The sequence below is a fragment of the Poecilia formosa genome, unplaced genomic scaffold (assembly GCF_000485575.1).
Source record: "Poecilia formosa unplaced genomic scaffold, Poecilia_formosa-5.1.2 Scaffold4, whole genome shotgun sequence".
NCBI classification, from domain to species: domain Eukaryota; kingdom Metazoa; phylum Chordata; class Actinopteri; order Cyprinodontiformes; family Poeciliidae; genus Poecilia; species Poecilia formosa.
Genome location: NW_006799943.1, coordinates 1732636 through 1758837, shown reverse-complemented (window position 1 = coordinate 1758837; position 26202 = coordinate 1732636). Strand labels below are relative to the sequence as shown.

The 26202-nt window shown below is 38.8% G+C and overlaps 4 protein-coding genes across 4 annotated transcripts; 2 read left to right on the top strand and 2 right to left on the bottom strand.

The window, feature by feature from the left end:
* Nucleotides 1–4614: 4614 nt before the first annotated feature.
* LOC103143068 (ras-related C3 botulinum toxin substrate 1-like) lies at nt 4615–10346 on the top strand. The gene is made up of 6 exons (XM_007559471.2): nt 4615–4850; nt 6427–6498; nt 6689–6806; nt 6876–6938; nt 8095–8254; nt 9565–10346. The coding sequence occupies exons 1-6, from the start codon at nt 4813–4815 to the stop codon at nt 9699–9701; spliced, it is 588 nt and encodes a 195-aa protein (XP_007559533.1). The 5' UTR covers nt 4615–4812; the 3' UTR covers nt 9702–10346.
* Nucleotides 10347–12221: 1875 nt separating this feature from the next.
* On the top strand, nt 12222–17876 carry LOC103143050 (ras-related C3 botulinum toxin substrate 1-like). Its single transcript, XM_007559444.2, has 7 exons — nt 12222–13160; nt 13252–13311; nt 14403–14471; nt 14610–14727; nt 15359–15421; nt 16164–16323; nt 17462–17876. Exons 1-7 carry the CDS (start codon nt 13150–13152, stop codon nt 17590–17592), a joined length of 612 nt encoding a protein of 203 aa, XP_007559506.1. The 5' UTR covers nt 12222–13149; the 3' UTR covers nt 17593–17876.
* Nucleotides 17877–19174: 1298 nt separating this feature from the next.
* crym (crystallin, mu) lies at nt 19175–23592 on the bottom strand. Its single transcript, XM_007559430.2, has 8 exons — nt 21922–23592; nt 21683–21833; nt 20814–20876; nt 20607–20708; nt 19978–20161; nt 19767–19888; nt 19597–19681; nt 19175–19514 (listed from the first exon to the last, which is right to left on the bottom strand). Exons 1-8 carry the CDS (start codon nt 22086–22088, stop codon nt 19441–19443), a joined length of 948 nt encoding a protein of 315 aa, XP_007559492.1. The 5' UTR covers nt 22089–23592; the 3' UTR covers nt 19175–19440.
* Nucleotides 23593–23696: 104 nt separating this feature from the next.
* Nucleotides 23697–25652, bottom strand: LOC103143035 (small nuclear ribonucleoprotein 13). The gene is made up of 3 exons (XM_007559418.2): nt 25400–25652; nt 25118–25238; nt 23697–24107 (listed from the first exon to the last, which is right to left on the bottom strand). The coding sequence occupies exons 1-3, from the start codon at nt 25400–25402 to the stop codon at nt 23845–23847; spliced, it is 387 nt and encodes a 128-aa protein (XP_007559480.1). The 5' UTR covers nt 25403–25652; the 3' UTR covers nt 23697–23844.
* Between the last annotated feature and the right edge of the window lie 550 nt (nt 25653–26202).

Genomic DNA, 26202 nt, shown 5'->3' with positions numbered 1-26202 from the left:
TAACCTGGAGGTCTGACTTCCATTTGAAAGATCTTTGTGGATCTAGCAAAACTCAGGTCACAATCACTTAATAAAATGACTCCATTGTGAATAGAAGAATGGATTTCTCAGTTTTGAAGTTTTTGAAACTATAATTTTTCTAAACTGTAACCGGCCCATGCCTAATGCTGCCCAATGATATGAGAAAAACTAAACTAGTACAGGTACTCTGAAGAGTCATAAATTCTGGACACTTTGTAATCATTTTCAATACAGCAGTATCTTTATATAGTGTGTTTTTAAGCAAATAAAGCATTTACAAAGCTCTCTTGGATTTGTGTTTTGTTAAAATATTACAGGATTCTTCCAAAAAATATTAATTTTGCATCCACAGCAAATTTGCATCCACAGCAGGAGTTGTAGGAATTCAACTCCTACAGAGTTGAATTCAACAGTTTGACAGTGTCTATATTGGTCCACTCTGGATGGCATAGAAATGACACTTTTGAAAGCGTCATTTGTGATATAGTTGAATCAACACTCTCAGTGGTTGAAATTAAACACACATCAGTGTTGACTTACTCAACACTAGTGTATTTTGTCAAAAGTTAACACTATGAATGTGTTAATCTAACGCAGAACGGTGTAAAGTATATATTAACATAGAAATCTGAGTTTTGTAATACTACTGGCAGGGTGTACTGTGGTGGCGCAGGGGTTAAGCACAAGCCACATGTAGCTCTAGTTTTCAATGCAGCTGTTGTGGGTTCGCTTCCTAGTCTTCCCCTTCTCTCATTACTCACTTTTTTTTGTCAATTTACTACCAAATAAAAGCCACTAGAACAATTAAAACCCTTTCTTCCAGAAACTGACCATCAATAATCCCCAAATTCATTTTAAAAGACATTAGATACCACATTAGATGCTACAAAAACACCAGCACCAGTTGCAGTATGTAATCTACTTTTATTTCAAAACATCAAACAGCACTGACAGCAATATACAACAAAGGTCATTCATTCATGGTACTTTGCACTGAAGGTGAAGTGTGCTTTGAAAGTTCATTGGAAGCGTCCATGGATGGTCTTGTGATCACTGATGGTGAAGTGTCTTTGGTGCTGCTCTTGTTTTCGTCAACATGAAGGAGGAAGACTTCCAGCCTGGAAGGAAAAACAAGAAATATAGCAGAAACATTAGGATAATAAATAAATATTTTAAAAAGAAGTGTGAGCAAAACTAATCAGACTCACCCGTGTGTGTCACCGTCACATTCATTCAAATTACTCTGCCCACCTGGTTTACTAGATAAAGCATAAAAAAGTCAGAAATAATTACTAAAGAAATTAGTCAGCTTATAGAAAATTTTTTGGACAGCATTAAAAGTCGTGCCAACCTGTCTGAAGAAATGTGTTGGAGTCATCATAACAGGCTTCAGTCACCAACATGACACACTGACAAAGAAAAAAGAGTTTGGCAGTTTTTAGATGTGCCACAGGTACAAAACACCAGAGTCAAATGGCTCAATTGCCTCCTCACTGTGTAGATATGTTCTCCAGAGTCCTGATAATCACCTAATTATTGTATTCAGGTGTGGTGCAGCAATGGCACATCTAAATGTCGCAGGACAATGGAGAAACTCCAGGTGTCAAACTCCAGGACTGGAGTTTGACACCTGTGGCATAGATCAAGCCAGTGGTCCAGTACAGTCACTCCTCCGTTTTGCAGTCTACAGCTAAAAACTTAAAGAAAACGACCCCGCAGCTAAATAATGTTAACTCAAATGGCCTCCAGATTTTCCTGACAGTTTCAATGTTCAGTTAAGGTAATAAATAGTCGTATGACCGGGCCCAAATAATAAAGTTCATGATAATTTAACTTTACAACATAGACATGCCCGCAACAGTGGAGCTAACAAGTTTCATTACCAGAGAGAACGACTCTGTCATTTTGAAATCCATCTGACATGAAGTACAACAAACCAAGAGAAGAACAGAAACAGGCTACTGGTCACTAATGATGAAACAACACAAATTCAAAACATGTTAACGTAATCCGTAGAAATGCTCTAGCTAGTTTGTCATTTGTTGCCAAGTGACTGATGATGACGTTGGTGACAAGCTTTACCCAGAATGCATCTGGAGACAATAAGGACGATTCATTTGTAGTTTTGTGTGTCATAAAGTTAAATAAATATAAGAGTGAAAATAAAGCCAGTCATCTGGCACAACATTTTATTTAATATTCAAATTTGGGGGGAAATTAAAACCCATTTTGTCCCTATTCTCAAGAATCACTGATATATAAAATTATCCATCCATCCATCCATCCATCCATCCATTTTCTAACACCCTTTTCCCTTAGTGGGGTCGGGGGGGTTGCTGGTGCCTATCTCCGGCTAACGTTCCAGGCAAGAGGCGGGGTACACCCTGGACAGGTCGGCAGTCTGTCGCAGTATGTAAAATTATATATATAAAATCAGAGAATAAATAAAACACAAGAACATAAGGGCACACAGAGCATGCTCTGATTTTGATTTCGTCACCTGTCATGGTGGCAGACGTTACAGCACTGTGCTGCCTGGCTTCATGCAGCAGGAGAGAGTGAGAAAGTCAGGGGGGCAGCTACTTGGTTGCTTCTTGTTTGTTGCTTCTTGGTCAGTGTTCATAGTTCAGTGTTTACCACTAGTGCATTGAATTAATTGCTATGTTTAATGGTGCAGACAGTTGTGGTTTCTGACATGGGCAATATGGGCAACCGCCCAGGGCATTATCTTTTTAGGAATGGCATGAGACCCCTGTGGATTGTGGCACAAAGGAAGCAAAGCAGAATAAAGAGTTTAAATTGATAAAATGTGTTTTAATTTTCCCCATTTTTTTTATTTCTCACCCTTATGTGTGCAAATATGACAAATAATGTTTTGGAAACAATGTGAAGCAATGCAATTTATGTAAAATAAATTAAAATGAATTAATTGCACATTTAAGTGAGATTTGTCAACAATTTCACTGAAAGAGTCACAAAAACTCTGATGGAGTTGACAAAATACCAAACTACCTCAATCTATATGTTGTTATTCTGAAGGAGGCCATATTGTAGCTCGTCAGGTCCATGAAATCTTTATAATATACTAAAATTAAGCTTTTATTTCACAAAATTTCATCAAAGTTTTTAAATTGTCAGTTATGGTGTTGACACATCATGGTTGTGACAAGCAACTTAGGAATAAAACAGAAGAAAAAACTAAAGAATAACATAAGCTAACCAGAGCTAACTAGCCCTTCTAGCAAAGGAAGAGAAAGGAAGTGGTCATGGGGTCCTTAGAAGTTCTGTTGCCCCCCAATAATGCCTGATTTTTTTAGATTCTTTTCATGTCTGACGGTGTTGACAAAAACTAGGGACAAACTTCAATGGAGTTGGAAAATATATAAAAATGATTTTTAATTCAATTTATTGATACTTTTATAATTATTTATATGACTACTTATACTTAATTGTCATAATATATTATCTTAGTATTCTTTTAATTGTTTTAAACTATTATAATGTATTGAATTCTGCTCCTGGACAAGGGATTTTACAGGCACCAGCCACCTACTACAATGTTTAAAATAAAAAAATATTCAGCAAACATCAGGAAAATATACATTGTTGTGCTCATATGACCCAGGTTAGTTTAGTCAGATATTTGAAAAAAAATTATATTTTGTATATATTTTATTCAAATTCTGTGCTTTATCCATAGGACCAGAAGTGTGACAAACATGCAAAAACAGGAAATCAGGAAGGGAAGAAACACTTTTTCACACCATTGTAGCTTAGGTCTTTGAAGGCTTTATTCATGCTTGAATCAACAAACATGTTTCGATGTTATTCTGAACTTGTACATAACAAATACAGAATATTATCAAAGTTTTGTTTATTTTAGGTCTGTTTTATCTTTACGAATGGAGGCAGTCCTGCTGGAGACTAGACTTCATCAAAGCGCATTCTTAAAAGGGCTGTATTCTTACAATTAAGAAAGTATGCAACCTTCAAATGTTAAGTCAAACATGACTTAAAAGAAATTTGACTCTATAATTTAGAACCTTTGAATTGGGCTCCTGCTCTTTCTGAAAATCCGTCTTCAGCAAGTCATCACAACATGGCTCCTCTGTTAACCCTTTAACTATGTTTTTACCAGCATTGTACTAAGAAGTAGCTCGTACAATGAGCTCAGCACATATAGCAGTTCCACCGGGTGTTTGCTAATTTTGTTGGCTAGTCTAAAGGAGCTGAGTGAGGGAGTTGTAGGTCACAGCTGATCAGTGAGGCAGAAGCTCTGAAGTTAAAAAAAACTGCAGCTCAGAGGCGGAGCTTCGTCCTAAAAAGGCGGAGCTAGGTTCTCCCAGGCACAGCTGAAGGGTTGCCATGGAGATTAAAGGATTTCTCAAATATTTATGAACCAATCAAGGCAACACTCCAGGTGTGTTTTTGATGAAGGAATTATGACATCTTGTAAAGCTCAAAAACGTTGAGTTTACACAACACTGCCCCTTTGATGAGCATCACAGTTCAATGCTTGTCAGACATTTTGCTTTGTTCTGCGAACTGTACAGAGATCTGCATGAATGAAATTCTTTCCAAAAGACAACACCTGAGCAAGATTCCAGAGATTAATCAGGGTGTTGTTCCTGGTACAGTAGAGGAAGTCCAATAATTGGTGCTGCAGTCTCTCCTCCTGAAGCAGAGCATGGATGAGTCTCTCCAGACGCTTTTCCTCCGGTCGCTTCGTGTTTAGGACAACAGATTCCTGCTCATCCTCCTTTTGTCCAGGCGGCCTGCTTGCTGTGTCTGATGCAAAATTCCATTAAGTGTGTGGTGGTGGGGGATGGGTAAGTGACTTTTCAGTTTTCCCTTCTCACCTGTATTTCCCTTCTCATGATGTATTTTAACAAAAAAAAAACCCAAACATAACCAACAGAAGCAGCTTTTCCCCCCTCTCTAATATTTACTGTAAAATTCAAGCTAATTTGTATGTAAAGCAAAACCAGTTAAAGGCAAAGAAATGGTTCTCATATCAAATAATTACAAAGTAGCTCACATTAGTGTAAAATGTTGTATTTTCTCTCTTTATTAGATATTAAAGTGTCATTTCTGATATTTTCTGATATAAAAGAGCCAGACAGAGAAAGAAAAGGCTGATTAAATTGTTTTCTGGGTCACAAAATAGCGCTCATGAAAAAGGTTCCGCCAGTCCAAACTAGTTTATCCTCATGTCGTACAGTCATGGTGGAACAGGTTTGTTCACTTGCTGGAGGAGCCAGGCTGAACATTAATAGACACCATTACCTGGAGGTCTTTACAAACATACTTTAAATATTTTCATCAGGTTAGGTTAGCAACATCAGCTGCAGCAACGTCTGCAGCACAGCCAACATGTTGCCTCTTTTCAGTGACGACTGTACATCTTTATTTATAAGAAAAATATTCAACTTCAAAAGAAAGATTTTAAATACCTTCACTTTTTCTTACTCTTATTGTTTAGGACTAGTGGCCTTTAATGACGGGACTCGGACAGGAAGTAGGCAGACATAAGCTCCAGTCGGCTCTGTGCTGCACCAGTTACTGTCACTGTTCCCTACAGCAAACGATAGTGAAAGTGTACAACAATAATCAAGTTATTTTCATGCTTCTTGTGAGGAAGTATATTTTACATTTGTGGCCAAACCAACTCAAATAAAAATGTAATCCCCTCTTTATTAAGAACATAAACCTAAACAACATTCAATCTCCTAAACCTACTGAGGTTTAGGAGATTAAATGTTCTCCAACATCTTAGCGTTTTCTGGGACTCTGCTCTTCTTGACTCAGATCTCAGATGTTCCTCCTTGAAAAAGCGAAAGTCATGGTCTTGACTTTCGACAGTTATTTCCTCTTTGATCCTTTGGTACAGTTTTGAGATTTGGTACCGCTGACTTTTCTGGGCCTGAATGTCCCACAGAGTCTTGACCCGGTTCATTCTCAACCTTACTTTGGATTGTTTCCCACTCTGACTTTGGGACTTCCAGGCCATTTCCTTTGGCTTAGCGTGTAAAACTTTGGACATAGCAACAGTATGTTTCTTTATCACATAGCGCTAGCATAAGACGGAGGCCATGTTTTCCTATCTTGATGATGATCTTATCTCTTAGGTACCACTTCCAGCACAGTCTGTGCTCTCTCCTCTTGACTCGGACCAACCACCGAACAAAAGGAGAAGTTGTGAACAATGATATTGGTTTTCTGTGCTGTTTTACAATTGTCTGTAGTTTTAGCAATCGTTTCTCAACAACCCAAACGCTTCGAATAAAGAGAAGTGCAGCACAAGATGCTGGTTTTTACTAGGCTAGTGTTACTCTTGTCTGTATTATCTAAATGTATGCTTCATATTGAACAGTTGGTCTTCTTGTCTTTTCTCTGCCTCCTTAGGGCTGTGGGTAAAACATGTCTGCTCATCAGCTACACCACCAATGCCTTCCCAGGAGAATACATCCCCACAGTGTAAGTACCACACAGAACAAACAGTGCCAACTAGTGACCAGATGTGGTCATGTTCAACTGTAATGTAGAGTCTGGGTTATTAAAGACAATGTTTTAATGTCTTTAATATCTTTATTGTTTTTGTATTTTACTTGGTGAAATGTCACATCCAAGATAAGTTGGTTTATTTTTGAAAACTCTTCCCCTTCAGATTTGATAATTATTCTGCCAGTATGCTACTGGATGGGAAACCAGTGTCCCTGGGTCTGTGGGACACAGCAGGACAGGAGGACTACGACAGACTCAGACCTCTGTCCTACCCTCAGACGGTGGGTTTACATACGTCTGCAAGAGAGTACAGACAAACAACTATGTTTATTCTTTATTTCCCTTCTTAGGATGTGTTCCTGGTCTGCTTTTCAGTGGTCAGTCCAGCTTCTTATGAAAACGTCCGTACCAAGGTAAGACCCTGCAACGTCACCTGGTTACGCCAGAGCTGATTATGTATTTACTTTTATATTTGCATTCCTATATGTTCCTACAGAAATTACCTAAATGAATAAATGAAGTTCTACATATAATAGAAATTCATATAATGTGACATTTTGACATATCAGAGGTTTTCATGGAATTTGCAAATGCAGTAAATGCAGTAAATGCAATGAATCATATATGTTTTGAATATAGACATGGTAAGCACACTGGTTTTACAAACAACAAAATCTCAACAGTGTAGTTTCTTTCCACTGTGAAACGTATGCCATACGTTAATGGCATACTTTTACCTAAAACCACTGAAGTAACAAAAGTATCAATTTTTTGATTTGAGAAACAGTTTTAAAGCATAAAGCTCAGGTATTGATAGGTTAGTATTGATCCATACATCAACCTTCGAGAGCATTCAGGTCTTTTCCTTAATTTTTGGAGATCTGTAATTGGCCAGTACTTACGTGTGAAGCTGATATTGTCCATCGATCTTTTCTTCCTGAGCAATGGTCTAAAACTCAGCCACTGTCCTCTTCTGCTCGTCTGTCAGAAAGGTTTGACTGATTGACCCACCAGGTCATGCCCGTATGTTTAACAATAATCACGCACTGTCACCAACTCAACGACTTATTTTCTTTCATTTCAGACCAAAAACTGATCTACCAAAATTAGAATTAGCAGGTCAGTGTTCTTAAAGAGCAGTAATCGGCGATCAGTCAGAAAACAGCAGTCAGTATACCCCCACTCCTGGTTCTAGTTTACTCTGCATTCCATAAGCAGAACCAAACATGGACAAACAGCATTCAGCTTCTATGCACCATAAATCTGGAATAAACTACCAGAAATCTTCAAAACACTGAAACACTGACTTCCTTTAAATCAAGGCTCAAAACCCACCAGCTTAGTTTCTTCAATAAATAATTACCAGAACATTGATTCATTCATATATTTGATGTGTATTCGGTGTTGGTACATTTAGTTATGGTCTTATGTTTTCATCATGTGAAGCACTTTGATCCTTGCTGCTGAAATGTTCTATATTAATAAGACATTGCTAAAGAACGAAAGGAAACAGATTCTGCTGCTGTCGTGTCAGTTGGTCTGCTAACATCCTGCTGGCTGTTCCTGCAGTGGAGTGTGGAGCTGAAGCACCACTGCCCCAACACCCCCATGATCCTGGTGGGCACCAAGTCCGATCTGAGGGACGACAAGGACATGATTGAAAAGCTGAAGGAGAAGGACCTCTGTCCCATCACCTTCCCCCAGGGTTTGGCCTTGACCAAGGAAATAGGTCAGTCATCCAGTCCACACATGCACCAACACATGTTCAATATAACATGAGCTTAGAGTGACTTTAAAAAAAAAAAACTAGCTAGTTTGAGTGTGGCAAGAAGTGTGCATAGATTCAACTTTCACTGCAGTATAAATTATGTACTTATTTCAATTCATTTTGGTGATTATTACTCAGAACTATTCAGATGTTTTTTAGTCATACGTAATAAAAATCCAAAAACCAAAATGTAGTTTCTCAGAAAATGTTAATGCTATATAAGACAAATACAATGTTATGCTATGACCTGTGCATTCATGAGGAAGACGTGTGACCTAACACCTCAGAATAATTCTGTGTCCAACCGTATTAATAGAAAGTTTAAAATGTAACAGGCAAAAATAGATAAGCAACAGGAATTCCTGCAGAATTAAGAAAATCGTGAAGCAAATTTAAGAGTTTGAAGGTGTGGCCTGGGGTGGACTCCACCACACAGCAGCTGCATTTCCACTAAAAATCTGCGCAAATATTTGTCTATATTCTGCTAATGTTGAAGAAAAGATAGTTTCACAATTGTAATGTTTCCGTTAAATAAGAAATGAAATTAAAATCACACATGAATAAGCTTGTTCACACAATAAGTCATTACAAATCGTGGCAGGGATGGATTGAAATTGTTACATGAGATATATTTATAATTCAGCCATCATTATCTATCAGCCAATCAGAGGAGATGTCGGCATCTTATTCAGGCATCATCAGCCATTTTACAGATTTTACAGCTCTGTAAGAGTTGTGTTCAAACTTACTGATGCTGTGGGAGCTCTGGTGGAGTCAGCTGAACGATGGGAAAACAGACAACAAAACATCATCTTGCTACCACTTCCTGTCATCTTCTTTGTCATCTTTGCTAGTAGTAACATCCAGCTGCTGATCATGTGACTTGTGTGATGCAAAAAAAGTGTTTCTATTGCAGTTTTGTGAAATACATCTGTTTGTATACAGCTGAAAAAAAGTCACCTCATCCTAGAACCAAAACAAAATTTTTTTAGAAATTGGTGTGTTTCCATTAAGCAAATGTGTTTTTGTAACTTCAGCTTGAGTAATTTGATGGTTAATAGAAACTCAGTTTGTGTTTGTGTTAGGGCAAGAGAGTGATGTACAAAGACTTTCATTTTTTAAGTTGAGTTACTGAAGTAGATCAACTCTTAGGTGATGATATTCAAACTTACTGAGATCCACATGTCATTTGAAAACTTGATTTAACACAGAAGGATAAAGCATTCTGGAAATACAATGGACATGTTTTCCTTGTTCTTGCCTCAAACCAGGTGCGGTGAAATACCTGGAGTGCTCGGCTCTGACGCAGCGCGGCCTCAAGACCGTGTTTGATGAAGCCGTCAGGGTGGTGATGTGTCCTGTGACCGCTCCCAAACAGAAGGTCAAGAAGAAGTGCACCGTGATATAGTGAGATCCACAGAGCTGCTGTTACAAGAATATACTGTCAATCAACCAGCATTTCTCAGACAGTCAGATTCAATACAAAGTGATCAATTACAGACACACAAGCAACAACCAATAATCTTCTGAAAACCCAATCGCTACTGTAGCTTTAGCTCTAGGTTCCACCCTCTGACCTTTCTCAGAAGACTTAGGAAGGGTTTGCAGGGTTTGTGGGCTATGAGCAAATCTCATAAACAGGTTGGTGTGTAGAGCATAGGAGACTCCAAATGTGACCTTTCACCTTCACTAACTACCTCCACCCAATAAGGCCCTTGAATATCCGTGGATACTATTAGCGGTCTTGTGAATCTTTAATGTAATAATGTTTTTATGAACCTGAAGTGATCTCTTCTCTTAGTATTGTCTGAATATCTGTCATACTATCTAAATATGAAGGATTATATCATTTTGTTTTCTGATAAATTATCCATGTTTGGTTGTAAATTAAAATAGTGATTAATGCTTTAAACTCTGAGGTGAGCCTGTGTTTTTATTCAGTCGAATGGTTTCATGTTTTGAAGCCTTTCATGTGACAAAGAGCTTGTCTGCATTCCCCATCTCTGAATGAGTCAAACACCCATAAATAAAATGTTTCTTTTTTCTTATTGGCTGCATGTTTCCTCCGGCTGGTTCTGATTGGCTGATAAATCCCCTGTGATGACCTCTATACCCAGAAGCTCTTGGCTCAGAGTCAACTTAACAAAAATCCTTTGCTCTGTGAGCTCAGGAAATCTGTTAGTGATGAATGTTTTTGTTGGCACTGTACACTTTGCTGTTTGTCGCACCTGAAAAGCTTGTTTGCTGTCTTGCAAAAATGTCATCCTAGTGCCAAAAATCTTTATCGAATGAGAGTTTTTTCAAAATTGGCATGTTTCAATCAACCAAATTTATTTTTGATATGTGGTTTGATAGCTGTTGCTATAAGCACTATGACACAAACATGGGACTGCTGTTCTGTTCAGTTTGTCTATGTTGATGTGTGTCTGTCCCTATCAAATAAACTTAAATGAATTAATAAGTGTAAATTGTGCAGCTACACAGTCCATGGAAACAGCTACAGAGCATTTCTTCCCCGTTTGTCAGTCAGTGACAAAACCGAGACAGGATTCTGTCCAAACATCCAAAGCATGAACCAGAGGAAACCAGTCCCTCCCTGCTGCACACAAGTATCTTTTATGCCTGTTTGTCCAGCTGCTGTGCTGGGAATTTCCCAGTAAGCAACCCAGGAGATGCGCATCAGAACTACAGGTTTAGAGGCAGTCTGGTTCATTGACACAAGATCCAGACCACATTAAGGCCTTCTTCTTTTTCTACTGTGTTTTCCTGGTGCCAGTGAAATTGACTAAGGTGGCTCTAAAACTTTAAATGTTTCCTTTTCTCTTCCTTCATCCGTTGAAGAGGGGAGACGTCTAGTCAGTGTTCAAATTTAGGCTACAAAATGCCTTTTTTGATTCTCCTGAAGGACCATTAAACTTTACATAAATGTTAACTTAATGTTCAATAACTGTTCATTTTCTTGTTCATAAAGGTTCCTATCTCTAACAGTGGTTTGTGGAATTTTTTTGCAATATTTTTTTTTTCCCCCATGTTTTTATTGGAATCTTTTGAAAAGAAGCCATAGCGTAATGTGCACTAAATCCTTTTTGATCACATAAATTGTTAGCTTTCTGTCGTATTTTTCATGTAATTTTGATGGACGTGTAATCATATTACTGATGCTGAATAAATCTTCAGTCTGAGACTTCTTCAGAAATTCTCCTTGCTCGTTTAAATCTGTTATAAAGATCATTCAATAGGTTTTTATGTGTCTGTTTTATCTTATATTTATGTCCTATCTTTAAAAAATAAAAAACCTTTACTATTCTTGAGTTGGAGAAACACAAGAATTCCAATGTGCTTCTACTAAATCTGTACAAATGGTAATAAATTCTGTTCTGAGAAACAAATTGATCCTGTTTCGTAGACCAAATCTGTAACTGTAGTGGTTGAAACCTTTCTGTTGGCTACTGAGCAAAAACTCTCACACAAAAGAACCACAAGCCTTGAAAAACGTTTCTTTCAGTTTTAGATAAAAGGAAGACTTTCAGTTATGATACATTCTATAGCTTTTAATAAGAACTAGATTTTTTTGGTATTAATTTCACAATATAATTTATCACTGTTTTTTTCATCTGAACTCATTCATTAAAATAAAATCTTTCACAGTTCGCACCATCGGAGCTCGTTCCTCTGTGAATCAGACAGGCAGACAGGTAAGGCCGAACCACGCCTGTCAGATAAGAGCCATCTAATTTGACCTGTCGTATTTTGCGTGGTGTCTCCAAACCGCATCTTTATTAGTAATGCAACATGAATGAGCCACCGCCCTCTGGAGTCGTGTATGGCAGGCCGTTTAAGCATAAAACCTGCTTGGTCTGTCTTGCTTTCGGTCTCGTCTGAGTTACATTTTAGATACCTAAAAATGCTTTTTCACGAAGCACAACTGCATCTTAATTATCCTGAGTGATAGTTTTACACAGCTGCATCTACATTCTGGTGTCTAACATTATCAGAATTTTTTATCAGGCAATTTGACAATTCAGAATTTCTTTCGAGATGATGAACATGTCATGATTTGTGGGTTGGTGAAGTGAGGGAGGACGCAGGCAGACCCAGGTTGAAGTGATAAACAATTTAATGAAATATCCACAGAACGGAACAACAGGCAGCAAGACGTAACACGACGAGGATCCGACACCTGCAACAGGTGGGACTAAATACACTGGGAGGGTAATCAAAGAAACGAGACACAGCTGGGAACAATCAGGACGGCACAGAGACTCATAGGGGAACCAGGACACAGAAAACCTCAAAATAACAGAAAAACACAGATCACCACAGAACATTTATGTTTCAGATAGTCAGTAATTGCAAATATCTTTAATTGGAGCCTCCGTACAACTTAATGGTACATCTTCATTTATGTTAGTCAGAATACAATGAGAGACGTCTTAATTAAATAAAATGTCTGGTCATAAATCAATTTCAAATATCTGGAATGTAAGAGTGGCGGCGCTAATTTTATGTTAAAACGACCTGCCATAACCCATGCTTACACATGGACTCAAGAGATGGAGTTTGTATTTTTTTTATCTTCCCAAACGTCACGTTGGGTTGTATGAACACTTCTTATTTTAGACATGGCCTCTGCCGTTCAACCGGAGAACAGTAAACGTGAAATGAAACGTTGTTGATTTTTCCTTTCATTTTTCGGAACTTTTTCTTCTTTATCCCTCTCTTCCAATTCTTCTTCTTCCGCTATTAGATCAAAATCTCGTGTTTGCTGTCATCGGATTTGAGATGAAAATCTGACCAATCAGAACTGTTACCTTGTCCAAGTTCTCGCCGTGCTGCGTTCATGGACCCGCCAACAAATGGAAATGCGGTCTGAATCAGTGTTATGCTCCCTTGATTAATACGTACTGTTGTGATTGCTTAATAAACTCCTGTTTTTTTTTTTTTTCTTTCTTTTACAGGAAATTGACGCCATACCGTTACACAATGCAGACGGTAAAGTGTGTGCTGCTGGGGGACGGGTAAGTCAATATAAAGTTTTCTTCCAAATTAAACTATATTACCTTATATTTTGTCTTCATCAGTGGGAATAAAAGTCAGTGCAAATGTTTGGGTTAATCTAGAAATCACCTGGTGGCTGTAGGTCTAACATGCCAGCAGATTTTGTTGTCAGGCGACTTGTGATGAAAACTCAGTACTTTTGAGCAACTGGAGCTGTTTGGTTCCCTTTTTTTGAGGACTGAAATCTGTAAATAGCTTTAAAACTTTGTAATCACACACATATTTCAATCAAATTCAGCTGAATTTAAATGTTGTAAAAAGCTCCCAGGAATTCACAGCATCACTGCGGTGGAGATGCTGCTAAAGATTAAGAAGCCAAAGAGGTTTTGGCTGTTTACTCTGTCTTTGCACAGAATGAACACAGCTGTGTGTACTAAAAATATCTTAGACTGCTAATATCATGTACGACAAGCCTCTAGTCAAATGTGATTTAGTGACACAATTATTAGTAACAAAAAACTTTGATAAAAGTTAGATTTCAGGTGACATTATGTCCCTGTACAGGTGAATTTGATTTACAGGGATGTTTCAACAATAGTAGGTGTGTTTTAATGCATCTTTTAGGTGTAACAGCATCTGAATGTTACAATAATGTATTTGGACCAAAACTTAATAAAAACTTCATACTGGCATGTTGTACATCATAGTACATAAGGAATAACCAAGACTCTCAAACAGTGGTACAGTACTGGCATTACTTTGGTTATCTCAAGTGGAACTCCACTGACATTTTTGGTGTTAGTCTTTTAAAAGGTCAATGGAAAGCTCATAACTGTGACTCAAACAAAACCAGCTGGAGAACATAAAAACAATCTGAATTTAATTGAAGTGGATAAAAGTAACCCAGGAACAAGTGCTAGTGGTAATGTATTTAGAAGATGGAACTGGGAAAAGTGTTAAAAGTAACTTAGCTAACTTAGCCATGCTTAAGCAAATGGTGGTGTGTGTCAAATACTTATTTTCTGTCCTGCATCAGTAAACATATTGATTAAAATAAACGACTCTGAATGATTAACCCTCCCTGAAAGGCTTCCCTCATTGATCCTCTCAGGGCTGTGGGTAAATCAGCCATGATCATCACCTACACCGCAGGCTTTCCTAAGGAGTGGACCCCGTCAGTGTAAGTCACACACAGCAGCACTTTAAGAAACCTTTTGGTCATAGTAACTGTGATGGGAATAGGTGAATTTCTTTTGTTAATGTGACTGAAGATTAAATGAAAGTCATCTGTTTTGAAAGTGAATGTTTCTACCTGCAGGATGGACAATTATAAAGTCAGTGTGACGTTGGACGGGAACGAGGTGAACCTGGATGTGTGGGACCACAGCGGATTATCCGACTATGACCGGTTAAGACGCCTGTCCTTCCCACAGACGGTGTGTTTCCATGGAGACCCACAGCAGCTAGCCACCATTAGCACAAACACCATTTCATTCAGTCAACTGTTGTGGAACCAGTAGCAGACATTGTGTTTTCTAACGTGCCATCGATCAATACGCATCAAACATGTTGTTCTATGTCCCATTAGTTATGGTTCTAAAGCAGCAGGTGGGTTTTCTGTACTGATTTAAAGGAACTCTGTGCTCTGGATTTTTTAGTTTTCTGGAAGTTTGAGATGCATGGAAGCCGAGTTGCATTGTTTTTGTTTGTTTGTTTGTTTTTTTGTTATTTTTTTGTTAAGGGTGTTAGAGTAGAAGCAGCCAAACACTGATGTATGGTATGTTTTTCAGATTTTAAGGTGAGAAATGACTGAAATTATTCATCATTTACCTGCAACTTCACAGTTTTACTCTACCTTGTGTTGATCTTTGATCCCCAATAGAAACATAATTCATTTTATTTATATTCACATGTCAAGACAAACAAATTCAGTTTATGAATAAATATAGCCAGTTCAGTCAAACCGTATGGGAAGATTTTAAATGTTTTGCCAACATCTGATGTGAATTAAGCATGTAAGTATGTTGTACATGGAATTTTGACTTTGGTTGTTTTTCTACCTTGTAGGATGTGCTCCTGCTTTGCTTTTCCCTCACCAGTCCATCATCTTTTGAAAATGTGCGAAGCAAGGTGACTCTACTCATACTTAACATGTTAAAGACATTAAACCAGGGGTCTGCAGCCTTAACAATCCAATGAGCCATTTTGGTCCTTCTGTCCGGCCAAATAAAACACATTTAGAGCTGCAAATCATAAACGAAGTTTTGAAAAAATGACAACTTCCATTTTTAGTATAGGGAATTTGTTGTCTTTTCCAAAAACAAAAAACAAACAACAAAAAAAAACACAATTTTATTTCTATTTTTAGATTTTACAAGTAAAAACTTGAAAACCTCTCGCAAAGAGAGGATGGGTATATTTTCTTCAACAGGATATTAATATAAGTATGTAAAAAACAAAAGCGAGCATGTGGTTTCCAATCTAATGATGGACAAAGTAAAATAGACCAAAACAAGGTAACTGTTGCTTTTAGTGTTGTTCTGTTGTAGATTTAAAATCATGACTTGGTTCTTTATCAAGTTGTAAACAGCCATTGTGGATCCGGAGCCGCAGGTTGCACACCTCTGGATTAAACCGAAGAACACAAATAAAAATATACAATTTGAAAAAAAAAATCTAAAGTTTTACTGTCAGGTTTCGGATTTTACTTTGATATTATAAAAGAATAAAACATGTAGATAAAACTCTAAATGTTTTGGATGCAACTCATCATACATGAGCCTTCACATTTCTGCTTGTTGTGATAATTCACCAATAAAAACGCTGCTGCCATGCCGTGAACACTGATCCAGTCTCCATGCTCCTGCTGCAGTGGACCGGAGAGGTCAGAGATCACTGCCCCGGAGTGCCAGTCGTCCTGGTGGGCACCATGTTGGACCTCAGAGACGACACAGACAGGATAGAAAAGCTGAAAAAGGAGCATCTCTCTCCCATCACCTATGACCAGGGCCTGGCCATGGCTGAAGAAATAGGTAGATAGCTGTTCTCTGATCTGCTGGATGTTTTTACTTTGATTTAAATTGATCTCTGGTTATGAGAGGGAAATAGAAATGACTCAACTTTTCTGTTCTATTAAAGATTTGGTCTCAGTGGTCATTTTTACATCAGCATAATTAGATTGTCCAGTCGTAATAGACATATTGCATGTTACTGTTTATGTCCAGAAATTTTGCGCTGGAGGACAAAAAGGCGATTCTTTTATTTACCATCTGCAGCCGCACTGTTGTGCTACAACAGTTCCATTAACAAAATGAAACCTGGAGCTGTAGGTATGTTTAATTTAGTGCGGTGTGCCACAGCACAGGGGAAAATAACGCAGAAAAACCATTGAAGAACAACTCAAAACTACTCAGACATTCTTTTTTCTTGCTTTCTGTGTCAGCTACACTAAACACTTGTTTGTTGCCATAGCAGCAAACAGCAACGCCACCAATGTATTAGGGTTAAACACCGAAAAACCATTTACCATATAAAGAACAGAACAGTCAGTCTGTTATATTTTTATGTTTTCAGACTTGATATTTATTTTGTGATTATTAAAAATTGATTGCTGTGGTAGATTAGCTACTGCTGCTATTAGCTAAATTAACACAACGGCGGCTGACTAGTCACCGCACCTTCTCTACTGATGATCTGTCATGGTTGTTATGTAGGCTTTTTTTTTAAACTGAACTGAAACCCACCGAACTGCTCAGCACATCTACATGTTTAGGTTGCTAACGTCAAATTAGCATGACTGACCTACTTTCCTCTCCCTCACTATTTTTTATTTATTAAAACTTTTTCTGACCTGGTTGTCTAGTTGTTGTAGTTTTGACAAAGCATTGTGTCCCTTTTTCTTTTTATAAGGCTTATAAGGCTATGCTGACAACATAACAGCTAAAACCAACTGTAGCCGTCCAGTGAGCAGTTTTACCCTCCATGGACCATATCTACATTTACTAAAATGTGATTTCTAATGTAAATTTATTTTACTGGATTTACTTTAGGGGTATCAGAGTAAAGGTGGCTAAGCTTTGCAGGCCTTTGCATCCGTTCCTTTGACCTGTTGAATATCACTGAATCATTCTGCTTGTGTTCACCATCTTCCTGTTTTCTTCTGAAACCCAGGTGCGGTGACATACCTGGAGTGTTCGGCTCTGTCTGAGCAAGGACTTCAGGCGGTGATTGAGGAAACCGCCAGGGTGGGCCTGAACGCCAAACCCGCTAAAAAACCGAAGCCAAGCTGCAGCCTGTCATAATGCAGATGATCCCTTTTATATGTTCATGATTTTAAAAACAGGGATGTTGTGGCTGAGGTCAGCAGAGCGGATTAATGAGAGTGAATGTTCTGGAACTCATGAAGTGAAGTCTAGAGAAATTTAAACCACCTGTGCTTAGGCCTGTCACAATAACAAATTTTGCTGAGCGATTAATTGTCTAAAAAGTTATTGCGATAAACGATAATATGCCTGCGATAATAATAATGCCTGTGATTTCCTGCCATAGATAGATACACTTTATTTTCAAAAGAACACATAATACTGGAACTGATAAACTAAATAAACAAAACAATCAAAAACAAAAATAAAATTGATTCTTAGTCTCCATTAACAAAAAACTTACTTTGATAAAAACTAAACAACATAAAGCCAAAGTGGAAATAAATACTGCATTCGACCAAAAGAGCGCAGATTATGAAGTCTGTACACTATATTGCCCTTCAGTAATCACTAGATTTAAATAGAGAAGATGGGCACATCTGACTACCTAATGCAGTAGTTCACACTACACCATTTTTTTGCCCCCATTTTGCCCTTATGACAATCTTAGAACGTTGACCAACCTAAGATTGTTGCTGGTGATTTCGTAACCGATCATCCTGCAGTGTGTGGTGTGTTACAGTAGATCATCGTGGCCGCTCCGATCTAAATCAGGGGTTTTCCCCGACTAGGAGTTTAACGCTGAATGTGACAGGTAGCCAATCAGAAAGCAGGATTCCCCTCCTGCTTTCTGAGGGGAAATTATGGAGGGGAATCCCAAACAGCTGACACTGTGCAACCCGAAGTCCAGTGGACATCGGAGATGATTTGTGGAAACATTAATATTTATTCAACATTACGTGCAAAGAATAAACCTGCTCTTCATTAACGTGACATAAATAGGTTATAATGATTTTCATTCAGTCAGGACTTTACGCTGACTCTAGCCACATGCATCATAGGTAGATTCTAGTAAAGCATTGATTAATGCCTGGTTTTAAAAATAGTTAACTGGACTTGTAGCCATTATTTTGTGCCCATGTGGCTGGAAACCACACGGCACGATCGAACCCGATCGAACTGTTATACCTAGGATTTCTGTCGGCTAATGTGTGTCTCAGGTTTTGAAAATGGGCCGACAACTCGTGTAGTGTGAGCTGGACATTACACTAAGGAAATGAGGACAGGAGGGTCAGTAGAGAGCACCGGAGTTGAGCCTTTTTTCATTCAGTGTCAACAGAAAGAAAAAAAGGCAGGAAGAGACGATAAAGCCGATAATTAAAATTAGGTCGATAGGTTTAATTTATCGTGCGATTAATTGATATATCGTTTATCGCGACAGGCCTATCTGTGCTTTATATTTACCAAATGTTCTTTTATTCCATTCATTAACCTACAGTCACTTTTTATGAAATGAAAGTATCATGCCATCACGTCTGGCATTGTTTATTATTATTTTATTTTTATTTTTTTGCAGGATTATTTGTTTCCTTTTTGGATTTCAGTTTGTAAAATGACAAAAATGAATAAGTTTTTTTATGAAATGAAACTAAAAGAAAAAAAATGTGGTTAAAAGCAAAACTTTTGTGCTACACTCCATTTTTATTTTGTCAGGGAAAATATTGCTTCGAAATATTTTAAAAGTGCCGACATTGTTGCCAGCTGCCAGCTCTGCTGGGTCAGATTTGGACTGGTCCAGAGCTGACATCAGAGGCTGGAAGTGACCCACAGGCAGCAGTTTGGTCAGTGTTGGTTTGTATTAAACTAAAACCTCGGACACACTGCCGTCTGCCAACACCTCTGTGACTGAAAGGTTCCAACTGGGACGTCAGAAATCAAGAACAAATCTCATGGTTTGGTTTCTTTAGCTGTCCACTGGTCAAACACCAGCTGAGCAGACACTGCATCCTCCACTCCCATTCCTGTCAGACAAAAAAACAAGAAAACACATTAAGGTTAATTAAAAACTACAACAAAGTGATATAATTATATCATCCAACACACCCAGAGACTTGAAGACGGTGGTCTTCTCCCTCTCAGCAGGTTTGGTTCCGTTGATAACGTCTCCCAGTTCTGCAAACACCTGAGCCTGAAAGACACAATCACACCGACTCTCATTCTGCTCACCTTCAGTTTTCCAACTGGATTAAAAATCAAATCTAAAGTAGACCGACCCCTGAAAGGATGACATCACCAGACTCTGACAGCGCCCCCTCCCTGCTGTCTGTGTACACCACAGCGCTCTTCATCAGCACGTCATCCAGCTCCCTCCAGTCTGGCCTGCAGGCTCCCACAGCTGCTCCGCAAAGTCAACACGACCATCAAAGGGTTCATCCTGGTACGTGGCTGTGATTATTCTGGTTTTCGTGTCTGACTGGACCTCACCTGCCACATGTGCTCCTGCTTTGACCCACTGACCATGCAGCACCGGCTCCGTGGATCCAGTCACCGTCACTATGACGTCTGCTCCCCTCACCGCCTCCTCCGCCGAGCCACATCCTTTCACACCGCCTCCCACTGAGCGGACAAACCTCTCCACATTCTCTTTAGTCCGGCTCCAAACGCGAACCTGAGGAAGAAGAAAGACGAGGATGTAGAAAGACGCCAAACCATGACGGGATTCCGACCGTTATGAACCAAAAAGACATTTACTGTTAAAGAGACATTTACTGTTAAAGCTAACAGGGATAAATGTGAGTCACGATTATCAGATGCATGCTAGGTTATGTCTTGTTGTCACCAGATCTCCATAGCAACCATGAGACACTAGCTCCATGCCAACAAGATAGAGATAGCAGTAAAAATATTTTTCTGTCCTACCATCACAAACATAAACAGTTTGCTTAACTTTACTAGTGGAGCTTCTCAAACACTCCAGGTGAGTTTAGCATGACAAGCAGGATAAAGACAACACATTCAAACAATTTAAAAAAATGCTTTAAAAACCACACACACAATGTTTGGATTGTGTTTCCTTTTCTTCACCCATCTTATTGTCGCCGCTGAACAAGTACCTCTTTAAAAGAAAACATCTCAGTGAAGACGGTATAGTGACTCAGAGCCTGTGTGCCGGTCCCCAGGATGGCCAGAACCTCTGCTCCGGACGCCATCAGCAGCTAGACACACGCACACACACACACACACCAAACAGGTCCGAGTTACTGCAGAGTCTCACTGCACAGAGAGGCTGATGTGCGTTACAAGGTCAACAGCAGAGATGCCTTAGCGGAGATGGCTGAGACGGCAGCAGTCCTCATGGCCGTGATGACCTCCCCATCCATCACCTGCAGGTGGGACGTTCCAGCAGTGTTTACATGGTTCAGAGTCATACACACATGGCCTTTAAAAAGTACTCACACCTTTGGTTTGGTCACAGAGACTTTAATGTACAAACAAAAGAATGTGTTCTACTCAGATGAGACCAAAGTAGAACTTTTAGGCGTATAAACTAAACAGGAAACCAGTACTGTGCATCATGCTGACACACCGCCCCCTCAGTGAGGCACGGTGGTGGCAGCCATCAGGCCGTGACAATGCTTTTCTTTTGTCCTTTTCTTGTCTAAAAAGTTAAATGTAGCTGATTTTTATCAATTTGTAAAATCAGTAAAAAGGATAAAACATCCAAAGGTTTGAGTATCTTTTTTCAGGTACTGAATACTGGTGACTGTAACAATATATTTCATTCTACAAAGTATTACAGCATGCAAGATACATACAAATGCACACCACACTTTTCAGATTCTTTGGGACATGTTGAAAGTCAGGGATCATTTCCCTACAGTCATTGCAGATTAAAAAAGGGGTACATTTCTACCAAAAAACTTGGACATTTTAAAATTAATCTCCGAAATTTTCTACAGAAAACTCAAAAATGTCTTTGTTTGAAAAGTTTAACATTTTCTGCAATAAAATTTTGAGCACAATAGACATTTTCTGGGAAAAAAAAAACACTTCCCTTTACAGTCTTGCATAACTTTGTTTTGGTTCACCTCATAAAATCCTATTAAAACACAGTCAGGTTTCTGACTGTGACGTGACAATGTGAAAAATCTTCCAGGTGCTTTAATCATTGCAGGCGTGTTTGACTCACAGCCTTGATGTTCCCACGTTCTGGGTCCAGCAGAACCACGGTGGCCTGAACGGCTGGTAAAGTGGATCCTTTCTCTCTCTTGTAGAAACAGACAAACTTTGTGCTCAGCACTCCGTCGTTCTCCATGTATGTGGGCATGAGCCCCATGAAGCTGGAAGGAGAAGCAGATTGAGCCGCTGTTCTGCCAGCAGTCTGTTAATATGTGCCGAACCGAAGCAGCCGCAGCAGAGCAGGCCTACCCTCTGTGCTTCTGCAGCGGCACCGCGGTGCGCACAGGCTGGACCACCTCGGCGCTGTCCCGCCGGGAGAACTTCCCCAAAGCGTCCTCCAGACGGGGGACCAGGTCCCTGTAACGGAGCACACTTTCAACTTCCTGCCGCCAGATGATGACAGGAGGCTCGGCCATGGTCTCTGCTCAGCGAAGAGGGCAAAAGTTCAACCTTCCTCACTGTACTGGAACCTGAGCTGCGTTCAAAGCTCCTGAAGAATGGAGCGGGAAACGGGATGTTTCTCGGAAATCGGTGCTGCGTTCAATGTTCTTACACTGTCGTAAACGGCAGTCTGATGTTACTTTGCAAAGCTTTCCCTGGTGAACATCAAGGAAGAAGAGAGAAAATGAATAAATGCAGAGGGAGTAAAAATCCACCTGAGTTAGCATTAACTCAGTTTAAAAGGGAAACTGAGTGAATGATATTAAGATGATCAGATCCGGACACAGAATGAGGCCTTAAACGGAGATGTGTCTGGGAGAGATATTCCACCTAAACCCGCTGCAACTTTATAGACTGAGAGGGCAAAGCTTAGTTTGCTGATGAACCACCAAAGGAAACGACTTCACTCATTCATCTGCCCATAAACAGAAAGCCTGCCTAATTACGAACAGCAGAAATGATTAGACTTAAAATACCACCATGTCTAAGTTTTTGTGTGGAATTTGAGAATATTTTTACTAAATTATAATGGATAAATTCAAATAGCCTCATTAACTAATTATAAAACTGATGACTAATTTCAAAAACATACACCCAATATCTCATAAAAGTTTATTGAACTTTCCCAAAATGATTTTAAGTTTTATTGGTCAGATATTGGTTATCTACATCAGTGTTTCCCAACCCTGGTCCTCAAGGCTCACTGCCCTGCATGTTTTAGGTATTTCCTTCCTTCAGTCCAGCTGATTTCAGCTGATTCATTGTCATAATTATTTGCTTAGGATTTTAATAATGCTCTCATTGTATCATACTATTATTCGATTTACAAAAATAAAGATTCAAAGCGATCTGAACACTTATGGTCACAAAGTGTAAGTAAAACAAGGTGGTGGCTCTGTCATGATTAGAGATGTCTTCAAAAATCAATGAAATTATGCAGTCAGGAAGGTTTTGTCATGCTTTTCTATAATAGTGATGGAAAAGCATGACACTTTCACTAAGTGTGAAATCAAGCTCTGTGAAATTTTTATAAAATTCAAAATGAAAGGCTAGTTTTTTATGCGTTTCCTCTGGTGGCCAAGCAATAACATTTCACGGTTGTCTTTGTGCAATGACACTAAAATAAGCCTAAGTCTAGTTAACAACCAAGAAAAAAAATTAAACAGGCAAGTTCCTTCAATACATTTCCAAAAATATTCCGACTTAAATATTTAATGTGAAAAACGATTTTCACATTAAATATTAATTTGAGCTTATGTCATTAAGAAATTGCCAATGACATACGGGGGCCGTTGTAATTCTAATATTTTGAGATTAGTCTCAGAATTCAAAAAAAAGTTTCAAAAAACTTCCAAAACTCAAATTTCAAAGTTTCAAAAAACTTTGGAATTTCCACGTTTTTTGTACAAGATATTTGAGATTAATCCAAAAATTTTGGGAGTTTTTCAGCAAATATATATTCCATCTACAATGGCCTTAATACTATGCCGTACCCCCCTGCACGGAAAAGTACATTTGATTTATAAACGCAACATTTTTAGTTAGGATGACATTTTAAATAAAAAAAAATTGAAACAAGTTGTAAAAAAAAAAAAAAATTTATTGAGATACAGTTGATGGTCCTAAAAAATAAAAAAACGTGCAACACTCTTAAAAAATGCCAAATGTTTACAATAATCCAACATAAGGACAGAGTGGATGGAACCATCAACCAGCAGTGCTGCTGTCGGATCACACCAGCAGTCTCTCGATGGCCATCTGAACAGACTGAATCTGAGGTTTGAGCTGGGAGCCCTCCTTTATGGTGACCGAGGTAGCGATGACGGGCCGGGATACACCGCAGGCCCGGCCCAGCGCCTGCTTGGAGCGCACAAACACATATGGCACGTTCTTGTCCTCACACAGCAGCGGCAGGTGGAGGATGATCTCTAGTGGCTCGGCATCGGCTGCCATGACGATGAATTCGGCGATGCCTCTGTTCAAGGTTTTAGTGGCTGAGGGAGAAATAAAAATAATAAAAAAAAAGGTTTACAATCACATGAATGTACAGAATCCTACAAGAACAAACAGCGAGAGACCAAAAAACAGCAAAAACAACATGCATTGTTTGAGAAATCCTCTCTCTCTTTCTCTCTCTCTCTCTCTCTCAGCTCCTTCAGACTAGCCAGCAGCCATTAGCAAACTCCTGGTGGAACTGTGCATCTTATTTTGCGAGCTACTTCTTAGTTTAACACTGGTAAAAACATTAAAGGGTTAATAGGAGCCATGTTGCAATGACTTCCTGAAAGCGGAGTTTCAGAAAGAGCAGGAGTTTTTAAAGAGACAGAGGCCCAATTTCAAGGTGTTAAATCAGGAAGTAAAATCTCTTACATGGTATGTATTGCATTTCTTTAACAACTGAAGGTAAAGTTACTTTATTATGCTACAAAATTGCATGGAATATATGCCTGAAAAACATAATTCTGCCCCTTTTAGCCAACTTGTCTGTATCTATATTCTGAAGATCAATGGATTTGATAAGTGTATAAAATCTTTCCTGACCTGAAAACAAAAAAAACATTGTGCAGGTAAAAACTAACTGGATTAAGGTTACAGTTTGACTCCACACATGCTTTGTAGAACACTAACATTTTTGAAGCAAACTTATGCCACAATGTTCTCATGTACCGTTCTACAGAGTCTAAGGACTATTGAGAATCATTAAAATTAATCACGTGTATTTTTTTTTTTTTCCAATCAAAACGCAAAACATCCACTTAAGAATATTTACTAAAATTTTAGAAATAGGTACATTTTGAGATAAATACCTGATTTGGGGTAATTGTTCCAACAGTGATTTTTGATCTTCACTCAATGTATGTTGGCATCATTTGGATGTTTAATGGAAAGATGTTTTGACAACTTTGTTTTACTAACGTATCTATTGGCACCGTCGTTGTTTGAAGCTTTATTGATCTGACAGTGTGTTCCATGTGAGACGGATCTGGTCGTGTATTTCTCTCACCCTCATTGGCTCCCTTCCTCAGTTGTTTGTAGTTGGATGCTTGCTGCACCAGGTCCAAGATGGTTTTGGTCAGTGTAGCGTCGGCCAGCGGGTAGGCCTTCGGGTTCACTTGTGGTTCAGTCTTAATAAAACACAAACAATAAATCCAGATAAGACACAAGAGACACGCGTCGAACCAAAATAAAAACCTCAGCTTCAACTTTAAAATGCGCTCATTGCCGATACACATGCTTGTTAACAGTTAGCCGGAGAGCTAGCTTGTTGGCCGAACACAGAACTCACCATTGCAATATATTTCCTAGTTTTCCGGCCCTCTCGGCGAAATGCTTCACGGAGGACTCCTTGTTTCTCTCCTAGCTATAAGGAAGCAGCAAAAAACCGCAGGATACGTTTCTTTTACCTAATATTTAACAGCGTCACTAACTCTGTAAGCTCTGCTGCATGCAGTCAGTCCGAACGTTCACCACACGTGCGAAAAGTACTACACATGCGCATTGACTCGTTAGCAAAACGCAAGCGTTAGTTCGGTTCATTCTGTCGTCATTAAAGGGCGGTGCTTTTTCTTCTTCTTCTCTATTATGGAGAATCGCAAGCAACTTTCAGGTGCATTACCGTCATCTACTGTACACTAGTGTGTAGCAACACTACTTCACATCAATTAAATTCTGTTTTTTTAATTTTGTATTAAATAATACTTTCTTTAATCTGCTTAATTCACTATGTTTCCTTCAGTTCCTAATATTAATTTAAGACTTAATTCCTGTCCTGTATTTGCTACTTTTTCTCAATATCTCCCTTTCAGGCTCATGTTTTACAATTCATCAATACATGTTCTACATTTTCTTTCTCTCCACATCCTTCACATGTGTCACAATTTTTCCTCCCAACTAGCCGTAAAATGTTAGCCATTAAATGCCATAAAATCAGACATAAAAAGTCACTAAATTGGTATATGACCTCATCTCATGTCAACACGAGAGGGGTGGGGCTAAGAACTATGGAAAATAACGTGAACAATATAAATATACATTATTAAGTAGTGTAAGTTAATTTCATTGAAGGGTGACAGAAGTAGGATGTAAAAT